The following is an 18949-nucleotide window of genomic DNA, read 5'->3' on the forward strand; positions in this document are numbered from 1 at the left end:
CAGACAAACTGGTCTCATCTGAACACATATTCTAGTATATTGAATATGATTGTACATGACGTATTTATCACATGTTTTCTACAGCGCCAAAAACAAACATCTCACCTTTGTGGGGAAGTATGTCTCTGTCTTAAACTGCTTGAGGAATGACGATAAAAAGAAGGTGGTGAAAAAGAGGATAATGGACCAGAAAAGAACATCTGGGATGTAAGGACCATGGTGACCACAGGCAGGACCCACAAACTCCCCATCAAGCAATTTACACATCTAAAGGAAAAGGAGAATATAATTACTATTGTAATGTGGGAGTTATATTTATTTTGACTTGACAGCAGTTTTAGAAACATTTGCAGCTTACAAATGTTGTTCAGGTAGGTTAGACATATTTTAAGTCAGGGCTTTTCAAAGTGTGGCAAATATTTCCCCTAGGGGGCGCCAGAGTTCTTCATGGGGGAAAGGAAGGTTCACATGAGCAAAAACAAAAAAACAGGAAACGTAATTTTGGACATGGGAAACGCTTCGGTGTATGTGAGCTAGCTTTGGGTGTCTATAGATTTTTATCTAGAGCCTCAGCTGTTTGGCTGGCAGCACTTCTCATTGTGTTTCTTCGGTATACTCGGGGGAAACTGCATGTAGCTCACTGGAATTTGAATCCACTTCCTGAACGCCATCTGTGCAAATCCCCAGAGTCCTGCCACGACAGATGCTCTGACCTACTAGTGTAGCCGTTACAACTTGCCCCCTGTGAAACTCAATAAATCTTTGGACTTGTCCAATTTTTTGCTTCTAACACATCAACTTTGAAAACAAAATGTTCTCTTTGGTACCAATACAACCCATCCACTGGTATGTGCAATGATGAAGATTTATTCTGTTATTTGCTTCACCCGTTCATGCTTACAATTTTTTTTAACTTTTTTTTCCATCAAAGTTCAATAGACAACAATTTAAAATGTAATGAATTGGTAATTGGTTACTAGTAAGTAAAACAGACATGTGGTGAAGCTATTTCCAGTCTGTCTCTGGTTGTTGACTGATATGTACAATAGTTCACAACAGAAACTGCCATAAAGCTTAGAGTAGTAAAATTGCTAAGTTATTAAACTGCTCCAAATTCAGTGTCATTTAAAAAAAATTCCATTGAAACAGATAAACATCCAGAGTTTCTTCTGCTTTAAGTGCCAGAAATATTTGTCTTTGTAGAGTTTCTTCAGGTCTTAAATCTTACTACTTGTCGTGAAATTTACCGGAAAAAAATGCTAAATACAGTAATTTTAGTAATGTATATGGCTCAGTATTGAGATTGATTTCCACTATTTTATTGGATGTTAGCTACATCTTTACAGCATTTGTTAAGCTAGTGAACTGAAAATATTTTCATTAGAATAAAACAATATGATAGACAAGTAATGTGACATTCTGTGTTCATTAACTGTTCATTGTTATAATTGGATTTTATTTCATTATACCACTTTTAAAATGTTTTACCCAGATAAGGAAACATCTAAACGAGAGTCTAGATCAAAGTAGAAAGTAAGTCCGTCCTCCATCTTTGCTTCCCATGAATCACAGTCTCTCTGAGGCTGTAAATACGGATTTTCCCACCAGAGGTCAATATGAGGCAGTCTCACCGAAACATTGAGGTTGCTCCATGGTATAGAGTCTGAGCTGTTGTACCCTGTTCGGTTCCATTGCTGCAAGAGCTGATCGGATGCATTGGCTGGTGGAGAGCACTGACACCTGGGAACAACAGAACCAACAGAAACTGATTCCACTGAACATGCTTATTAAGGAGAAGGGATTGACATGGTCTGCTTAGCCTTCAAAAATAGATTACAATTAAACAACTGGCATATGATCAACTGAGTTTTACTGCACTGAGGAATAACTATGACTACATTTGAGTGTATGTAAATCTGCTTCTATCTGTACAATTAGATAACATCTGTATAAATTGTATTGATTTTATAATATAAATAATGGATATTAATTTTACCTGTTTGTCTTCAGATGACTAAATGCATAAACTGAAACTGAACTGCAAAGATTTAATTGGACAAAAACTTAAAACACATTCTTAGGAAAGTCTATAAGCAGAAAAACATTCAGACAATGAACATAATATTAATACTCACGAGTAAAAAGTCAGATTGTCTAAATTGTTGTGCATGTTGACGGGGTAATATTCTCCGAGGTGAAAGAGCTTCTCCAGAGCCTCGTAGATGAAGATTATGCAGATGAGGGCTGCGAAGGCCTCCTCTGTGAAGCGGGTGATGTAGCAGACCAGCGAGCTTGCATCCGTGGCTACCAGCAAAATGCACAGGAACGCCGTCCACAGTCCGATGCTGGTCCGCAGAGACAAGTAGGACAGGCCATAATCCCTGGAAAAGAAAGGAAGCAAGACCATGGAGGTTGAAGAAATTTATTAAATAGTAAATACATTGACAAATTATGAAATCCCATTGCTGTAATATGAACTCACTTGCAGAACTTGAAGAGGATCTTTTCAAACACTAAAACAGGCCCTGTGCTTCCAAGAATTGTGAGAGGCTGCCCCGCGAACAGTGAGTATGCCACTCCTGTCAGTGATGCTCCAAACAGGGATTCTATTGCACTCTGCAGAGACGGACAGAGTGAGGGAAAGGAAACAGCGGGAAAAAAACTGGGTGAAAATAGGAAGTACGGTAGGTAAAAAAAAAAAAAAGGAAACCCAGGGAAGAAAAAAAGAGAGCTTCAATTGAACATGAGAGCCTCGGCAGACAGCTGAAATGTTTCCACGCCGCTGACTTGTCGAAAGTCGTATCTTTGTGTTGCTCTTGCCCTGCTGAGTTTACTCAGACACATTACACACATCAGCTGACAGACTGTCTGTGCCAACAGTTGTTGGCCTAGTAAGGGCATCTGAATAAAAGGGAGGGAGAGAAAGAAAAAGAGAGGGGGAGCAACACTGTACTGGACAAAGTCCATCTAAGTAAACTGAGACATACTCTGCATTACAGATAATTTCATAACATAAAATATCTTTTGTACAATCAATCCGAGGTTTCCAGGATAGTTTAAAAGAGGCTAGATAGGAGCAAATCTAGAAAACCAAATTTTAATGTGAAAGTGACTCACCAATTTTATTTTCTGCTGCAGTCTGACGTTAAGCAAAAAATTACTAAATTAGTAGTTTCTACTGATAACAGTGAGCTGATCACACTAAGGTTCTACAGCCTGAATGTTTTTATGTGGGTTCTTTTATGAGTTGCAACTATTGTAAAATCAGATTAGAAACCCTATTAGCTGCTGCTCCACCTTCTCCTCATCTTCAAGTACAATAACAGGACTTCTAATTAACAGCAAGAAAGATGGACTTTATTTGGATTTTGCGACCTGAAAAAAAAAGAACTTTCAAACAATCAACTTATGCACAATTTGGAGGTGTGCCCGACTTTTTACAGCTGCCAACATGATTCTGCTGGAAACCCAGCACATGCTAATTCTGTGTTTAAGGAGTCTGAACATAAAGCTGGTTTTACTGGCTCAGAAATTATGGATCATTTGATGGTGTGTTCAATTTAGCTACTTGTTGAGCCATAGCAGGGACTGGGTGCAATGTGCTTTGCAACTGCACCACAAAAATTATTATATTAAATTATACGCCCCTCCCCAACACTGCTCTACAGCCCTGTGAGTGTGTAGTTAGCTTGAAGCCTCAGTTTTAAATTATCTGATAACCAGGCTGCCCCCAGGAACAAGATATGTTGCAATGGATTTTGATGAAGACCAGAAGACATCTTGAAACCCTGTAGAGACTACCATGCTCTTTTAGATTTTCAATGTTGTGGTTTGGTTTTAATCCAGTGTGATGGGGGACTTATTAAATATATTTTTTATGGACACAAAGCAGAGACTGAGCCACATACCAAATCAGTGGAGAATTTCTGTACTGAAGTTCAAACTGTAGACACATTTTGATTTTAAAGTCAGGAGATTTCCTTTTTACTGGGTTCTTCAAAAGCCTATAAAACTGACTTTTAAGGGACTCGTGTGACTCACTATGTTGCCTTTCGTCGCCTCTCCAAGCAGACCTCCAAATGTGATGACAGGGGACATGCAGGCACAGTAGAGAAAAAGAATAGAGGCTAGACACTGAAGATTGAGCGAATCCTTGATGTCGCTCCAGTAGAAGGGCACTTTCCGCTTCACATCCAGGAACAAACCTCCAAAAATCCTGGGAGTGGAGACAGTAAGAATGTGTTTAGAATTTCCCAGTGACACTGCAGTACATCAACTTAAATAAAAAGTTGGGGTTTTTTAAATGTAATGTTAAGTCTAAGGAGTTTTTAGTGTTTTTAGATTTACACTTTATTCAGAAACATATCTCTTGAAAGGTTGTGTGAATTGTTGCTCTTGCAGAGCAAATCTAAGCACCTTTAATTAATAGTGATTTTTTTTTTTTTTTGCTTTGATAATAATTGAAAGAGATAAAATCCAGATAATGGGGGAAAAAAGCATTGCTCTGCTTGCGTCTTTGTCAGATTGCATTGAGAGATTCTATTTTTGAAAATCATTTCTCACCTTGAACTTTTTTTTTTCTGACACCTGTCCAGCAGTTCTGCTGGGAGGTCTTTTTTCATTTTCATACCCCCACACCTCTGCTACAACTTCCCCTGCAGTCACCTTTACACAGCAACACATTTCTCTTTACATTAACTTACTGCACTCAGTTTCACTCTGCTTTCCTCCACTAGGCTCTTTATAGCACTAACCTTTCATAGTGCTATAAAGAAGCAGAGTCATTCTGTAAAAAATACAGTGACTCTTAGTAGATGCGGATGTGTGGGGGGGCGGGGTGGGTGTGTGTATGTGTTTGTGTGAGGTTTTCAAACAAAAACGTTCTCTTTGCTGTGTGGCTCTGGAGATTCATAATCAGTAATCCATAAATGTCTGCTGTGGAGTTACACACAGAGTGCAGCTTTGTATCTGTTTAGTAACAAATTGTTGTTGAAATTAGAAGTCTTACTTCAAAGGAAATGGATGTTAACAACAACTAAGACCAGTCACACAGAAATTAACATATGAATTGGAGCTATTGCAATTTATGTTAATTATTGCAGTAGTTTTAATTTATACCCAATCTATTCTCTAATATATTTAAAGAATACAGTTTCCCAAAAATCAAGACCTGATATTTAAAGAATAGATATTGCACATTAACAAGAGACATAAACTCCACAATAAAGATATGTAAAAAGCCTTAAATAAATGTATGATTTTTGTTTTTTTTGCAGTAGCATAATCTTGGATGGAATTTCTCAAACAATCCAACCTGTAATTTAAGAGCATTTGTTCTGTGAGATTTTTTAAAGGAAATATTGTAATAAAAATCACTGGTGGATTTTACAATTTATGTGTTATTTCTTTTAAAGTTCATCACAGACTCCAGCAATTCTTAATTCGTAATACACAACGATCAACCTGACAGTCTTGCTGTTGGACTCTAGGAGGAAACATGACTTTACTTTTTCCAAGCAAAAAGATTTTTTTAATCAACCTAAAAATATTTTTTATACTCATTTGAAAGAAGTTGTACCACTTCTCTACCACTCTACATCTGCTCATGTCTACAGTCTAAAGAATGATAAAACGTTTAAAACAACTAAAACTGTTTAATCAAGGCTGAATAAGGACCAAACTTCAGTGAAAAGAATGATAAGGAAGGTTAAAAAAAATCTCCAAAGGTAAAGAGTGTCATCTTAAGGTCACCAGGTTTCCACAAAATTAATTAATAATTTTATAATGTCTTTCGTAAACAACTTTATCAGAGGGCCAATAATAGTGGCATGTGCCATATTACTGCCATAAAAGAAGCAGAAGATAATTACTTTCTGAGGTCAACAATGAAAAAAAGAGGTTAAACGATTCAGTAGCAGCGTTTCTGTGCTGATTTACAGTCATGGATTTGTCATTGAATTTTCAGTCTATTTCTTGTGTGATTTGGGACATTACAGCCTTTTGTATTCCATTTTACTACCTTAATAAAATTTTTTTAACAACAACCAATATTAACTGGGGCCACTTCTTATAAGGCTTAAGATGGATCATATAAAGGAACATTTGCTAATTTGCTGAAGAATTCCTTATTTGTTGATATGATTTTTAGACACTCCTAATTAACTGTGAACAGGTTTTATGTCAGGTACATCCCATTCTATTCTGCACTTGTCCATTTTTCCAAAGACTTTTCAAAGACACAGTCAAACATAATGGGATCTGACAAGCTTAGAAGCAATACTTCTTTGGAAAATTGTTCATACTAAAAGCAACAACACTGTATATTTCTCAATATTCAAGCACATTTTTGTACAGGTAAACCCAAAATTATTTATGCCTTTTGTAGATTTAAAATGATCTTCATTCACCGAAAACGTCTGCTTCTGATTGGAAAGAATGATTGACAAAAGACATGTTGATGTTTTTTTGCATATTTCCATCGGTATTTTTGGACATTCATCTTTTTGATAAACTCGATGTTTTTAGGTTAGAGAACCTCTTTGCTTTAGTTCCTTACACAGACTGTTTTATTGGATTCTGTTGGAGGCAGGACTCTCAATGGGCCCCTATAAACAAGTTTATTAATTCCAGTCAGATGAGACATGCTGGTCAAATTAAAAGATGAATTAATTAAATCTAAATCTCCCAGTAATAATTTTAGGATTATCTGTGAATGAAAATGAAAATTCAATCAAGAGGCACCTAAATTATCTCATTTTCATGGACCAACATGTACTCTAACACAAATGGTAATTATTATGTTTTCTTTATTTGATGAAGTTATTTAATAAAAAAACTATCCAGATATAAATCTTGTGCAACAGAAAGTGCTTCACTAACCTCCCAGTCCTTTGAAGCTCAGGTCCTGTATGGTGATCGTCCTCTTTTTCCAGCTCTCCAGCTGGAGGTGCACTACCATTAGGGTGCGACGGTCTCTTTCTCTTCATCTACAGGCCAAGAAATGTTAATAAGTCATGCTTCAGATCTGTTCTGTTTTTCAATCCATTTGCTTTTATGAAGCTTTAAGGAGATAAACACTTGTCCAATGACTTTTGGAAGAAGGAGTTAAAAGTAGATAAAATAAAAATTATAGTTCATGAGATGTTTGAAATCCTATAAAGCAGTCTTAATGGTAAATGAACAACTGACAAGAGAAATCAATGTAAATCTCTCAGTATTTGTTAAAGATTTCTCATCTTTTAAACATTTTACAGATTAAGTTTAAAAACAGCAATTTGGAATTAAATGAATTATTCACAAAATTAAAAAGCCTTCGACAGAGAATGCACTAACCTGAGATGGGACGTTCTTCGGGGGCTCGATTCGGATGGTGGGGTCCCATTCACCAGGGGGCAGGACAGTTACCTGGTCAAGGAACTCATCTAATCCAGAGAGCAGATCTGTTCGGTCCTTGGCTTTGTAAGCCACATCATGGAAGATCTACATAGCAAAATAAAGTGAGGAGTTACTGCTTAGTATTAATAATGAAAATTCATACAAAAAGGTGAACTAAAAAGAATATTTATAGTGACTAAGTATTAAATTATAGAAATGCTTTCTTACCTCATCTGTCATTAGTGTTGCCATTGATCTGCCAATTTCATGGTACTGTGGTCCTTTACCGTGTGGACCCAAAAGGAGAAAAAGAAACCTTTGCACAGGAGACACATTTATAAATACACAGTTTCCTCAGAAGATGAAGTCTTTCAATAAAACTGACTAATTTTCAAGTACATGTTCATTTTAAACTTTTGTCAGCGCACTTAGTTAAAAATAGTAGTAGTGGTAGTAGTAATAACTAAAGTTTTGAATGGCTCAAACCGTCTTTGCTTAGGAGTCACAACACAATGACTGATAAAACTTCATCAAATGATAAGAATTTGATGAAATATCAATATGTAGTCAGATATTTAGTCAAAGTTCACCACACAAAACTAGAGTTGTCTTTCAAATATCTGCAGTCATTATATTATCTTTTCTGTTTTTTTATATGTAAAAAAACAGGGCTTTCACAATTATTGACATTGTTGGTGAGGAACTTTTACATACGTTTCAGTTTAATTTCTATTACAGTGGACTTATCACACACTTAAAAATTTGCTGCTGCTCCATAATAGTGAACGTATTGTGAATGTTGCAAAAGAAACTTGGATCCTCATTCAGCTTTGTTTTTCACAGTTTCAATTGTTTTAAACTTTTTAAAATTGTTGCGCTGACTGTAGATATGGGAAAACTGAATTAACTATAAATTTTTTGTTGCCCTTTCCCTCACATCAATCAGCACTCATCTCCGGCACTTGAACAGCATGTTTTCTTGCCTTCTTGATTTTAAAGAGTAGCAAAGACAAACTGGCCTCTGTTGTGTGTTGTACTCAGATTAATTATCCAGGGGAACATCAGTACCAGTTAATTTGTCCAATAAAGCCATTATTTCTTAAATTAGGATTTTCCTTCCACTTAATAAATTAATCCAAAATAAAGGTTGGATTTTTCTAAATTTTTCATTGAGAGATAATGCTTCTATAACAAAATGCTGACTGATTTTGCTTTATTCGTTTCACATTTTAAATAGATGGGAAGTGTACTGTATCTTGATATGACTACTTGTGTTGCTACAACACAGTTTTGTTACGTACATTTAAACACATTATACAAAGAGCAACAGACAAATAACAACAGTTGGAACTACATTGATTCCCTACATTATGCAATATAACTTTTACAGTGAGCTCTTTAAATCATCCTGACTAATCTCAGTTTAAGAAGCTGTCAGAATTGTTGTTTTTTAATTAAATATCTAATCCTAGAAGTTAAAGGCAGGTGTTTAAGATTACTGTACCTGGTGGGAACTGGTACCTCAGTAAGCCCTGTGATAAGGACTGCTGGTGATAACCGTACAAATGCAATTATAGGCTTCTCTAAAAAGTCCACTTCTCCAACAAGCACATTCGAAGCCTCAGCTCCAGGAGGAATCTTTTTCATGAAATTCATGTCCACCTGAAACCCACAAAATGTAAAATCAGATATACAAATAAAAACTAGTAATACGGTAGGAGTGGAGGGGTTGGGTGGAGGTATTACTGCATGCTGCATTCATTTGGAAAAGCCATGCAAAACAATTGGGACAAAACAGAGAATGGAACAAAAATAACATGTGGAAATGGCAGCATGGAGACCTAGATAGTACTGAGCAAAGATAGTCCAGTTCTGTCATCAATTTCATAGTCTTCAAATAACTACTACTTATTATGTAAAATACAGATCTAAGCATGGCAACAGTCCCTTTGTAGAAGTGAATCTGCATTCAGTCCTCTTTCCTATGACGCATATACACACTGCACCTTATTTTTTGGCAGGCGTAATGCCTGGTTGTATAACAGCAACTTATGGCAGTCTGCCATTTTATTTAATGGATGATACACTACAAAATGGGAGGAAAAAATGAAAGCCATGCAACAGAGGTACATTTTCAAACAGAAAGAGTTACATAATCAGAAAAGACTTTTTAATTGATTGATTTTTTTGTCCATTGGATGAGAAGCAGTGACTACTGATTTGTTTTATAGGAGAGGTTATGGGATGATTTGTGGAGGGGCTGCTTTAAACAGAAGACTGAAATGTCTGAACAAACCCAGAAACTGAAGAAAAACACGGATGAACTTGAAGGGGTGCATTCCGACGTGATGGGACCCTGTCTGTGCTCAGTACTGTGGTCAGGTTACCTTGCTGAAGTCCACACTGCTGTTTTCTCTACTGACCCCTACTTTGGATGGCCTCCTCTCCATCGACTTGTTTCCATCCAGATTGTTTGGAAGAGAGTGCGGAGACACCATTGGTCCTGAGAGCGACAGAAAAGCAGGGGTGGACACTGTGTAAGTGTTGACCATAGGAGGAAATTACTAGATTATAGCACATTAAGTGGTGTAGCAGGAAATGTAATTTGCGGTGTCATTAGAAGCCAGATAAATTAAAGCCTTTTTTTCCTGCAGGAAATGTTAATTTCTAATAAATAAAAAATATAAAAGCTTTTTAGGCTATTTACAACATTCTCTACACTACAAGTGACTCAGACACAAACATATGCCTAATCTGTTCTGGTTAACAGAAGATCAACTAATATCAATAACATTCCACTGAATGTAATTCCTAAATAAGAAACAAATACTCAAATGGTGGATCTACTTTTTAATTTATTCAATTTTAGATGTATTTTGATTTGTAAAATTTGCATCCAAACATGGAAAATTTCTACAAATGAATCCTGGAATGTCATGGTATCTCATAGTTCTGACACTACAGTAAAACATGCTTAGCTTGAATTAAAACACTTTTTGTTTTGTTCAGGTAAGTGGACACATTTATTCTTGTCATTTCAATGCTTATATATTTCTGTGCATAAACACTTTGACATTTCTTATTTGATTAGAACCATACCAGACCCAGGAAACGCTAGCACTCAATATGACATGATAGAGGGAGATGAAATGAGGGGGTAATGTACTGAATCAAAGGATAGCACAAGCCTATCCTATGAATTCCTTTCTTTTACCGGGTTCTTCGCCTCTCATTTTCATACTTCCAGAAGCTCATGGGTCAAAATTTAAACGCCCCATTTTCTGCCAGCATATGCTTTCATCAATGATCTGTACACTGGAGTAACCCCAGTGGGTGCAAGGTAACTTGGACCGCTGAACAGAAGCACGATTGCTCACAAACCCAACAAAGCCTTTAGGAATATAGGGTGGATTATAATAGACAGTGTCTGCCGAAAGAATGACATTCAGGAGCACTAAGCCCTGGAATGCTCTCCCACACCAGCCTTTCAAGCTGTGGCGTCACTGTACTGGCTCACTCATTTGCAAAATAGTAACAAGAATAACTGAAATTCTATTGGGTTTTTTAACCCAAAGGCTTTCATCAGAATGGTAGCACATGTAAATGGATTTATCACAGAAAGTGAGATTATTGTCATATAGTTCACTGAAATAGTATTCAGACCCCTTAAACGTATCCACATAATACCAAGTTACAACCACAAATTTAATTCCAGAGAATTATGTCAAAGTAGAGCTTAACCATACATTGCACAAAAAAGGAAACAAGGGTACCAATATATATATATATATATATTTACAAACAAAAATTTGAAGTGACTTCTGTGTATTTAGCCACCTTTACAATGATACCACCTAAATTAAATCCATCCAACTGGCTTACAAAGTCACCTATTTATTAAAGGGAATTCACCTGTGTGTAATTTAATCTTAGTATAAATCCAGCTGGTTTTAGAAGGTTTGTTAGAGAACATTAGTTGGAAAAAAAAAGTTTTAAGATGAACAGCTAACAGAGCACGGTTCAGTTCCTCCGGTGGGACAATCTGTCCACAGGGTTATTACAACTTTAGTCAATAACACCACAAATCTGGGCTTCATGAAAGATTGGTAACAAAGAAGCCATTATTTAAAAGAAACCACAAGAAGCCCATTTCAGGTTTGCCACAAACCACATAGTGGACACAGCAAACAGATGGAAGAAGGAGCTCTGGTAAGATAGGAACAAAATGTTACTTTTTGGCCTATGTGTGAAGGAAAAGTAACACTTAACATCAACCTAAACAAACATGGTGGTGCCACCGTCATACTGTTATTTTCTTTAGCAGGGGCAGGAAAGTTCTTCAGAGTTCAAAGGTAGAAAAATGGAGAAAAATATAGGACAATCCTTGTTAGAGTCTGCAAAACACTTGACAATGGATTATAAAATTACTGTCCAGGAGGACAAAACCTTTAAACATACCTAAAGAGCTCAAATGTAATGATTTGGTTTAAAGCATGACCATGTGGTAGAATGAACCCATCAATGTGTAAAGCTGGTAAAGATGTAACCGAAACGATTTGCAGCTGTAATTAAAGTGAAAAGTGGCTGTACGAAGTATTGACTCAGAAAAGCTGAATACAAAAGCAAGTCTTACTTTTCAAACTTTTATTTGCTTAAATGTTTAAAACCCCTGCATGTTTTTTCTTCACCTACTTTATGTTGATCTATCAAACAAAATTCCACTAAAACACAAATTTGTGGTTGCAAGGTGGTTTTTCCCATCTGTTGTTAAACCACTTCCAAAGACCTCAGTAACCCTCTATATCTTAGGTGTCATCAATGTACAGTGTGAAGATCTACTGCATTGAAAGTCTATCCAATAGGGGTACAATGTTTGAAAGGCGGATCACTATGTACAACCAAATATTGCACCGGTTCTTTGAGATGTGAATATCAACACTATGATTTAATGTTAAATTGTAGTGACAATACATTTTTAATATACCATGCAGCCCTTTTGAGAGACATCTATGTAGGATGTTTAGCATCATGTAAATATTCTAGCTACTCATAGTAAAGTTTGAATACACTCACTCTATAATTGTATGGTAGTTTACAGTAGCATATGTTTAGGCAATGACCACATATACTACAACTAATGTTTCCAAAGGATTAGACAGCCTTATATGAAAGCTCATAATGCTAACCTGCTAATCTGTAGTACTTTTGTAGCTCTAAATTACCCATCTACACAATTACAAACATTACAATCTTGACAACAGACCACATTTTTAACATATATCACAAGATTTCAAATCCTGAAATCCTCTACTGAAGATATTTCTATATTATGATTGTGAAGATCCCTGTCTGTTCATGTGATGTAATTCCTAGAAGGGGTACAGTTACAAAAGCTGGCCAGCTATAATAAGATCACCCCAACCTTTCAGTTTCCCAGCGTGTTTATTAATGACCCATGCCTTGAAATGGAGCCATTCCCAGACAAACATATACACATGCACGCAGTCTAAAATAAACTCCCATGGCCTGGTTTGAGAGGAACAAAACGTCATCGTAGGTGCGAATATGATAGTACATTCAGTACTAACCAAACCTAGTAGTCACAGGATATTTTCAGTCATACTGCTGGCACAGTATGCTCCCACAACGTTCTTACTCGGGTAAAAGAATGTTTATTCTAAGGAACTGATGAGGAGGAAGTGAATGGGTTCCAGATGATGCAAAAGAGGAAAACACAATAAGCATGGACGTTAAATTAGTATGAACTGAAAATAGAACCATCATCCAGAGGTAAAAAAAAAAAAGACAGGTTTTGTTTCAGTCTATATAATAAAAACATACATTTTAAAAACTTAACAAGAAGGCGTTCCAAGACTTCCTGATTCTGGGAAACACTGTGAGGATTTGTTTTTTTCTGTGTACTCATTTAGGTTTCTGTGTCTATTGAGTCTCTGTGTTGTCCTGCCTTGATTGTTCCCAGCAGTGTCTCATTTCCCTGATTACCCTCTGTGTATTTAATCCCACCTGTGTTCCTTGTTGGGTCCTTGTCTTGTCAAGCGTCAAGTCTGTCATCTAGTCCACAGTCTATGTGATTATTACCAGTTGCTACCAGTTTTGAGCTGTACCCTTCTGCTCATGCTGTGCTGCCTGGATTTTGGACTTTGGATTTGTAATTCATATCATCATTAAAACATCATTCTTTCATTCCAACCTGGGTCCTCAGCATCATCCTCACCACCTCATCACCGCACTTCATGACAAACACATGCTAACTCTTTAATGACATAACCCTCTGAATAAATTTGTTTCTTTAAATTGTTTTCTTTTTTCTGCAAAGAGCCAATTCCTGAATTACTAGTTGAACTTCAAATAACGTTCTGGCCACTGTCTCAACAATAAATCTAGGCCCAGTCCACACAAAGACGAACACAGTAAATTTTTGCAAATGATTAAGAACAAATGTATGTCCACAAAACAGGATGCAGAACCACAGGCGATGTAATACTGCCACAGGACAACTAAAAAACACAGAGCAACGCCAAATGGCAGCATGTTGGTTGGTTGTGAGAATGAGGCGCATGTGGGTTACTGAGAGAGATAGAGCAACGTCAGAGTTTCAAAAAAACACACAGCTCGCCTGTACATACAAACATGAAACCAGAATTTGGAAATGTATCCACTATGGAACCAGTTTTCAAAAATGATTGTTCTCTTTATCCCAAAACCCCAAATCCATGTGGATGAATGATCTACATGACAAAAAACATTTGCAGATGCACCTAATCTCGTCTTCATGTGGACGGGTACTAAAATGGCATTACTGTATAGAGCAAATAACAGATAGTTGCCAGAAATTATTTGATATTTAAGAAAAGCAATAAAGGTTACAAATTAAGAGAAAAATATAAATAAATAAATCTTAAACATACATAAAACAAAATTTCTGTATAACAAAATGTATCTATTTCTAGTGTTAGGCTATGGAACAAATTAAGGGAACCTCTCAAACGAAGTCCAGATGCAGCTCAAGAAAATGTATAAAAGTATGTTGTTGAAACCATACAATGAATAAGTACTTCTGATTTTAGAGCACCTACTTTTTTTTTTGTAAACGCATACTGATAAAAAAGGCCTAGTCTCCTCTCTCTGGTTTGTGTGAATTACCCAAGGGGAACAGTGGTGACATCAATCTTTCGCTCAGATGTGTAAAAAGAGGAAATGTGTCTGCTATATAAGCAGCTGCAGCCTAATGCAGGTTTCACTTTTCTGATGCTTGTCAGCCTTAAGAATAATAGGTCAACTTTTAAAAATTACAGCAAAAACAAAAAAAATGAAAATGAATTTTTGTAGATAATTTGACTTCCTTTTCAAAAGCCAAATGGTGTTTTAGAACAATAGCATTTTTGCGGTGTAAATAATGGCAGAATGCAGTGTATTTTCTAGATACTGGGCAATATTTTTGGAGAAAAGTATTTTTCTCATCTCTGTGAGGAAAACAATTTTCAACTTCACTCTTGACATTTTATTTATCAATGTAAAGGGCCTAAGTTTATTTAAAAGGAACCCAGACAAGATGAAGAAAATGTGTGTTGCGGTGTTGGAGCACAACTGCTCAAAATACAAAATTTTTTATTTTTAACCATGTTTCCAAAAATAATATATGAATATATATTGACTACGTTTTCCCCCAGTGTTTTATTCAAATGTTTCTTTTGACTATTGCTTTTGAAAATAAAACCTTAGTGTTCTGACAACCGTATTTTAAACAAGATCTTCGGAGATTCTCCTCAGATACTAAACAGTAGTTAAAAACATTCCAATGTCCCTGCTGAAAAACCTTATCTGGAACGCTTTGAGTAATATACAATGAGGTTAGGGGAATGTAAAAATAAAAGCTCAGGAAAGAATCCAGCATCGGGAAAAGCGGAGCGAAACACAGCCATGCAGCTGCACTGAAGAGAGAGTGAAGGAAAGGGTGGCCAAGAACATGAGGGTAAGAAAATCCATAGAGGTGTTCGAATGGGTAAAGCAAAGCAAATTTATGAAGGTTCTAAAGTGTTTAAACAAATAACTTATTGGAACAGACATAAAAGGAGGTAAACGGGTTAATGGTGCCAAAATAAAAGAAAAACGTAAAACATTTTGGAACACATCCAGTGTCATAGAAAGGCAGCCTTGCAGTGGGTTGTTGATGAAATGGTCGCAGGGTTGGAAGATAAAAAACAGGGAAACAGGGCTTTCATGCTAGTGCTAGTGTTCTCTGTTCAAGCTGTGACTCACACTGGCAGGCTACACAGATATTTGCCTTCTAAGGGCAGCAGCTCATGGTTCTGGGATGCCGAGGATGTTCGCCGGGTGAGCTGTGGAGACACTGCGTCCTCCTCCGCAGAATTTGCTGGCTCATCGTCCTCAGGAGGAGATACAACCACCTCTGGTATGCCTTGAGGGCCAGGGCCTGTGCAATGGGTTTGTGACGGGCTTAGATGGGAGCGGCGAAAAGATAAAGGGGTGTTTTGTGGGGTGCTGTGGGGAGAGGGGCCCGGAGACAGCCCAGTGTTGGAGGAGGAGGAGGGCAGGAGGTGGTTGAGCAGAACGGAGACTCTCGACTCTCGTCTCTGGGACAGGTTGGAGACGGAGGAGGCCAATCCTGGCTTGTGGAGAGAGAGCCGTGAGGAGGACAAGCCCTCTCCTAACAGAGGAGACAATGGCAAAAAAAGGAGAGGAGAAGGAAAATATAGAAGGAGGGTAAGGAGAAGATAACGGAATAAGGGATGGAACAGAGAGGGCAACAATATGAAGTTGATGTACAATACACAGATGGCATCCCAAGGAAACAAAGTGAGAAAGGATGCAAAGCAAGACCATCGCAAAAGGTGCAGCTGGAAAGTGTTGTGCTTGCATAACGTGGGCTAAAAGCATAGCTGTGGAGCAAGCTGCAAGGATGAATCAGAGGGATGCTGGAGGGTCTGCAAGGAAAAACATTACTTTAAACTGTGAACCAGAGATGCACCGAGACACTTTTCTGATAGATAGGTGGGTCAGCCCAAACATCTGCTATTTTACTAATAGATGAACACACCATACTTAAGCTCTACCAGCTCAAAGATTAACAATACTCTTTGGTGTGAATGCCATCACTGAGTAAAGAAGATTTAGGGGAAACATAAACTAGGAGTGGTCCAATACATCTTTTCAATTCCTGCCTTTAACACACATTAGATACGTCACGCTGAATTCCACCTATGTCTGAGATGATACTGGATTTAAGTCCTGGATACTTTTATCAGAAATATTGAAATAGAGCAGAGTCAAAAAGGATAACTGAACGCAGCCAGTTTGAGTTATTTGACTGAAAGTAATCAAGATTGACTGTTCATTGCCCTTCAATGTGAGCTACATTAAATATCAGCAAGGTCTTTAGAAGTAAAATCAGAGATGTAGGAAGCTATTTCAAAGAAACAAGGCTGTGAGAGAGTTAAACTTTCAGCAAATAACAGGAAGGCTGCATTGAATTGAATTGAATTGAACTGAATTTACTTTTTTATTCTTTTGAGCCCTCTGAGAAAAACAAATGGAGACTACAGCACTAATCCGTTACAACCCATATTGGTAGGCATCTTAATCAGCTGAAAAAATTCTGATCGGTGCATCTCTACTTTTAATGAACTTATCAAGCACTGTGACTGAATAAAGGCAACACCTCTAGTTTTAAGGCTAGCATGCTGCAGAGGATGAGCTAACAAGATGCCTGTGCACAGCAAGCAAAGAAGAGCTCTGCCACAACAATGCATGTTCATTTGGTCACACACCTTTGACTTTGCAACAAATGCCATCACCAACCTTAAAAATTTCCAGTGTAATGACATGAAATGCAAGTCGAGTGAAAACCACAGGCAGAGAAGTGAAGAATATGACATCTCATTCAATATTGAAATCTCAGGCTTCTTAACCAACATGTTACAAATGTACACCATAGGCACGGTCGTGCGTAGGGCATCACCACTGGAATGACACTATGAGGAGAAAATTAGGAATTAATTCAAACCCCAAAGCCAGGCCAGCCATACAGGTTAGCACAATTTTTAGCACCCAAATTTCTCTTCCAGTCAGGGGACTCACAGTTTTCTCTAAATTTTACTCACTTTGACAATCCAACTCCTATGCTGGCAGTGAGGGATTTGAACAGTGGACTTTAAGGACAGTTCCCCAGTGGTTAAATAGATGGAAGAGCAAGAAATGTGAGTGCGCTGTAGGATCTCACCGTTTCTTTCAAGCAAGAGTGGGTCAGAATGTTTCTTGCCTATGTCAGCAATGGAGCGCACCAGAGGGATGCGATTGCTGAGCTTCCTCTCATTCTGATGGTGGTGCTTCTTCAGCATTGCTTCCCGGACCTTGGCGCGCAAATCCTCCTTCAACTGCCCAGATGCCACCATGCTGTCTATGACCATGTCTGGAACGCACAAAGACAGTTATATAAAGATAAACACGCAGGGTTACACAATCCAAACATGACTGTTCTGGTGAAAACTTTCCATTCACCCATGTGCTTAAATGTCATTTTATTTTGGGCTTTTATTTATTTATTTTAACTGTTGCATTTGCGTGGTGGAATGCTCATATGCCAAACAAAACATGGGTACACAAAATTAAAATTGTTTAGTATTTTCTACAATCTGCACAAGGTCAAAATAATAAAAACAGGCTCAAATACATACATACAAACTTCTGGCATAATTCTGACGAGAGCCATTTCTGCACTCAGTAGAGCAAAACAAATCTATTTAGGACTGCTAATGTTGCCTGACCTTTTCATAAAAGAACATATAATTTACAACAAGAAATATACTGTCATTGTAAAAGAACCGCCAAGCAGAGTTTAAATGAACTCTACCAATTATATAGCCATCTATAAGAAGATGGCTTAAAGTTCCTGCTGAGATTAGCCCACAAACACGTTAATTACAAAAAGCATCTGGTTGAGGGCTGTCTTCCAAAGGAAGATCTATATGTACTCCATTATTAGTAGGAGTACATATATTTATTTCTATCTGAATGCAAAACATGAGGCCTTTGTGGATTAAAAACATCAACAATAAATTCAAATTCATTCAATTACTGTTTTTGAAATTCCCTGAAATTGTCCCTCAAAATAAAACAGTAAGCACAGTAAATTGCTGGCAATTAATATATGCATGGCCATGATGAATATATTAAATCTGAGAGATTTCAGTGAGTTGTGTTTGTACCTGCAATTTCCTCAATACTGTTGGCCCTCATATCCAGCATGACTGTGCCATTCAGTATGCAGCTGCGTAGTTCAAATAAGCTGTGAAGTGATAATGTGGCCACATAGGGCTTACTCCACCGCTCTCCACCGTCTTCCACATCCTCTTCAAACTTCAACCATCTGACACACACAGAAAGAATGTTTCACGTGAAGGAGCAAAAAAGAGCTGCGCTTAAAAACCTCCTCATTAGTCTTTCAACCATCAAATTTAACAATTGCAGTGTTCTCGTCACAGCCAGCTACATTTTACTGCTTTGACAAATTTCATCCGACAGAGCACACAGTCTA

General features: G+C 37.3%; 1 protein-coding gene across 8 annotated transcripts in view; it reads right to left on the reverse strand.

Annotated features, from left to right (window-relative positions):
• Positions 1–18949, reverse strand: part of LOC114155687 (sodium bicarbonate cotransporter 3-like) — a 46927-nt gene that overhangs the window by 10536 nt on the left and 17442 nt on the right. For 4 of the 8 annotated variants that reach the window (XR_003597806.1, XM_028035694.1, XM_028035689.1 and 1 more), the window contains exons 5-17: positions 18621–18781; positions 17636–17824; positions 15680–16063; positions 9762–9877; positions 8879–9036; positions 7603–7690; positions 7333–7479; positions 6880–6986; positions 4042–4216; positions 2483–2616; positions 2136–2381; positions 1632–1740; positions 106–267 (exon numbers count right to left, since the gene is read on the reverse strand). Coding sequence is in view for 7 of the 8 variants with exons in the window: in XM_028035694.1 (XP_027891495.1) it covers positions 106–267; positions 1632–1740; positions 2136–2381; positions 2483–2616; positions 4042–4216; positions 6880–6986; positions 7333–7479; positions 7603–7690; positions 8879–9036; positions 9762–9877; positions 15680–16063; positions 17636–17824; positions 18621–18781 (2176 nt within the window). In the remaining variant the exon portion in view is untranslated. The remainder of the gene's footprint in view (positions 1–105; positions 268–1631; positions 1741–2135; positions 2382–2482; positions 2617–4041; positions 4217–6879; positions 6987–7332; positions 7480–7602; positions 7691–8878; positions 9037–9761; positions 9878–15679; positions 16064–17635; positions 17825–18620; positions 18782–18949) is intronic. The other 4 variants (XM_028035692.1, XM_028035691.1, XM_028035696.1 and 1 more) reach the window with 4 other exon arrangements.

The sequence above is a fragment of the Xiphophorus couchianus genome, chromosome 13, assembly GCF_001444195.1.
Source record: "Xiphophorus couchianus chromosome 13, X_couchianus-1.0, whole genome shotgun sequence".
Classification (NCBI taxonomy): Eukaryota; Metazoa; Chordata; class Actinopteri; order Cyprinodontiformes; family Poeciliidae; genus Xiphophorus; species Xiphophorus couchianus.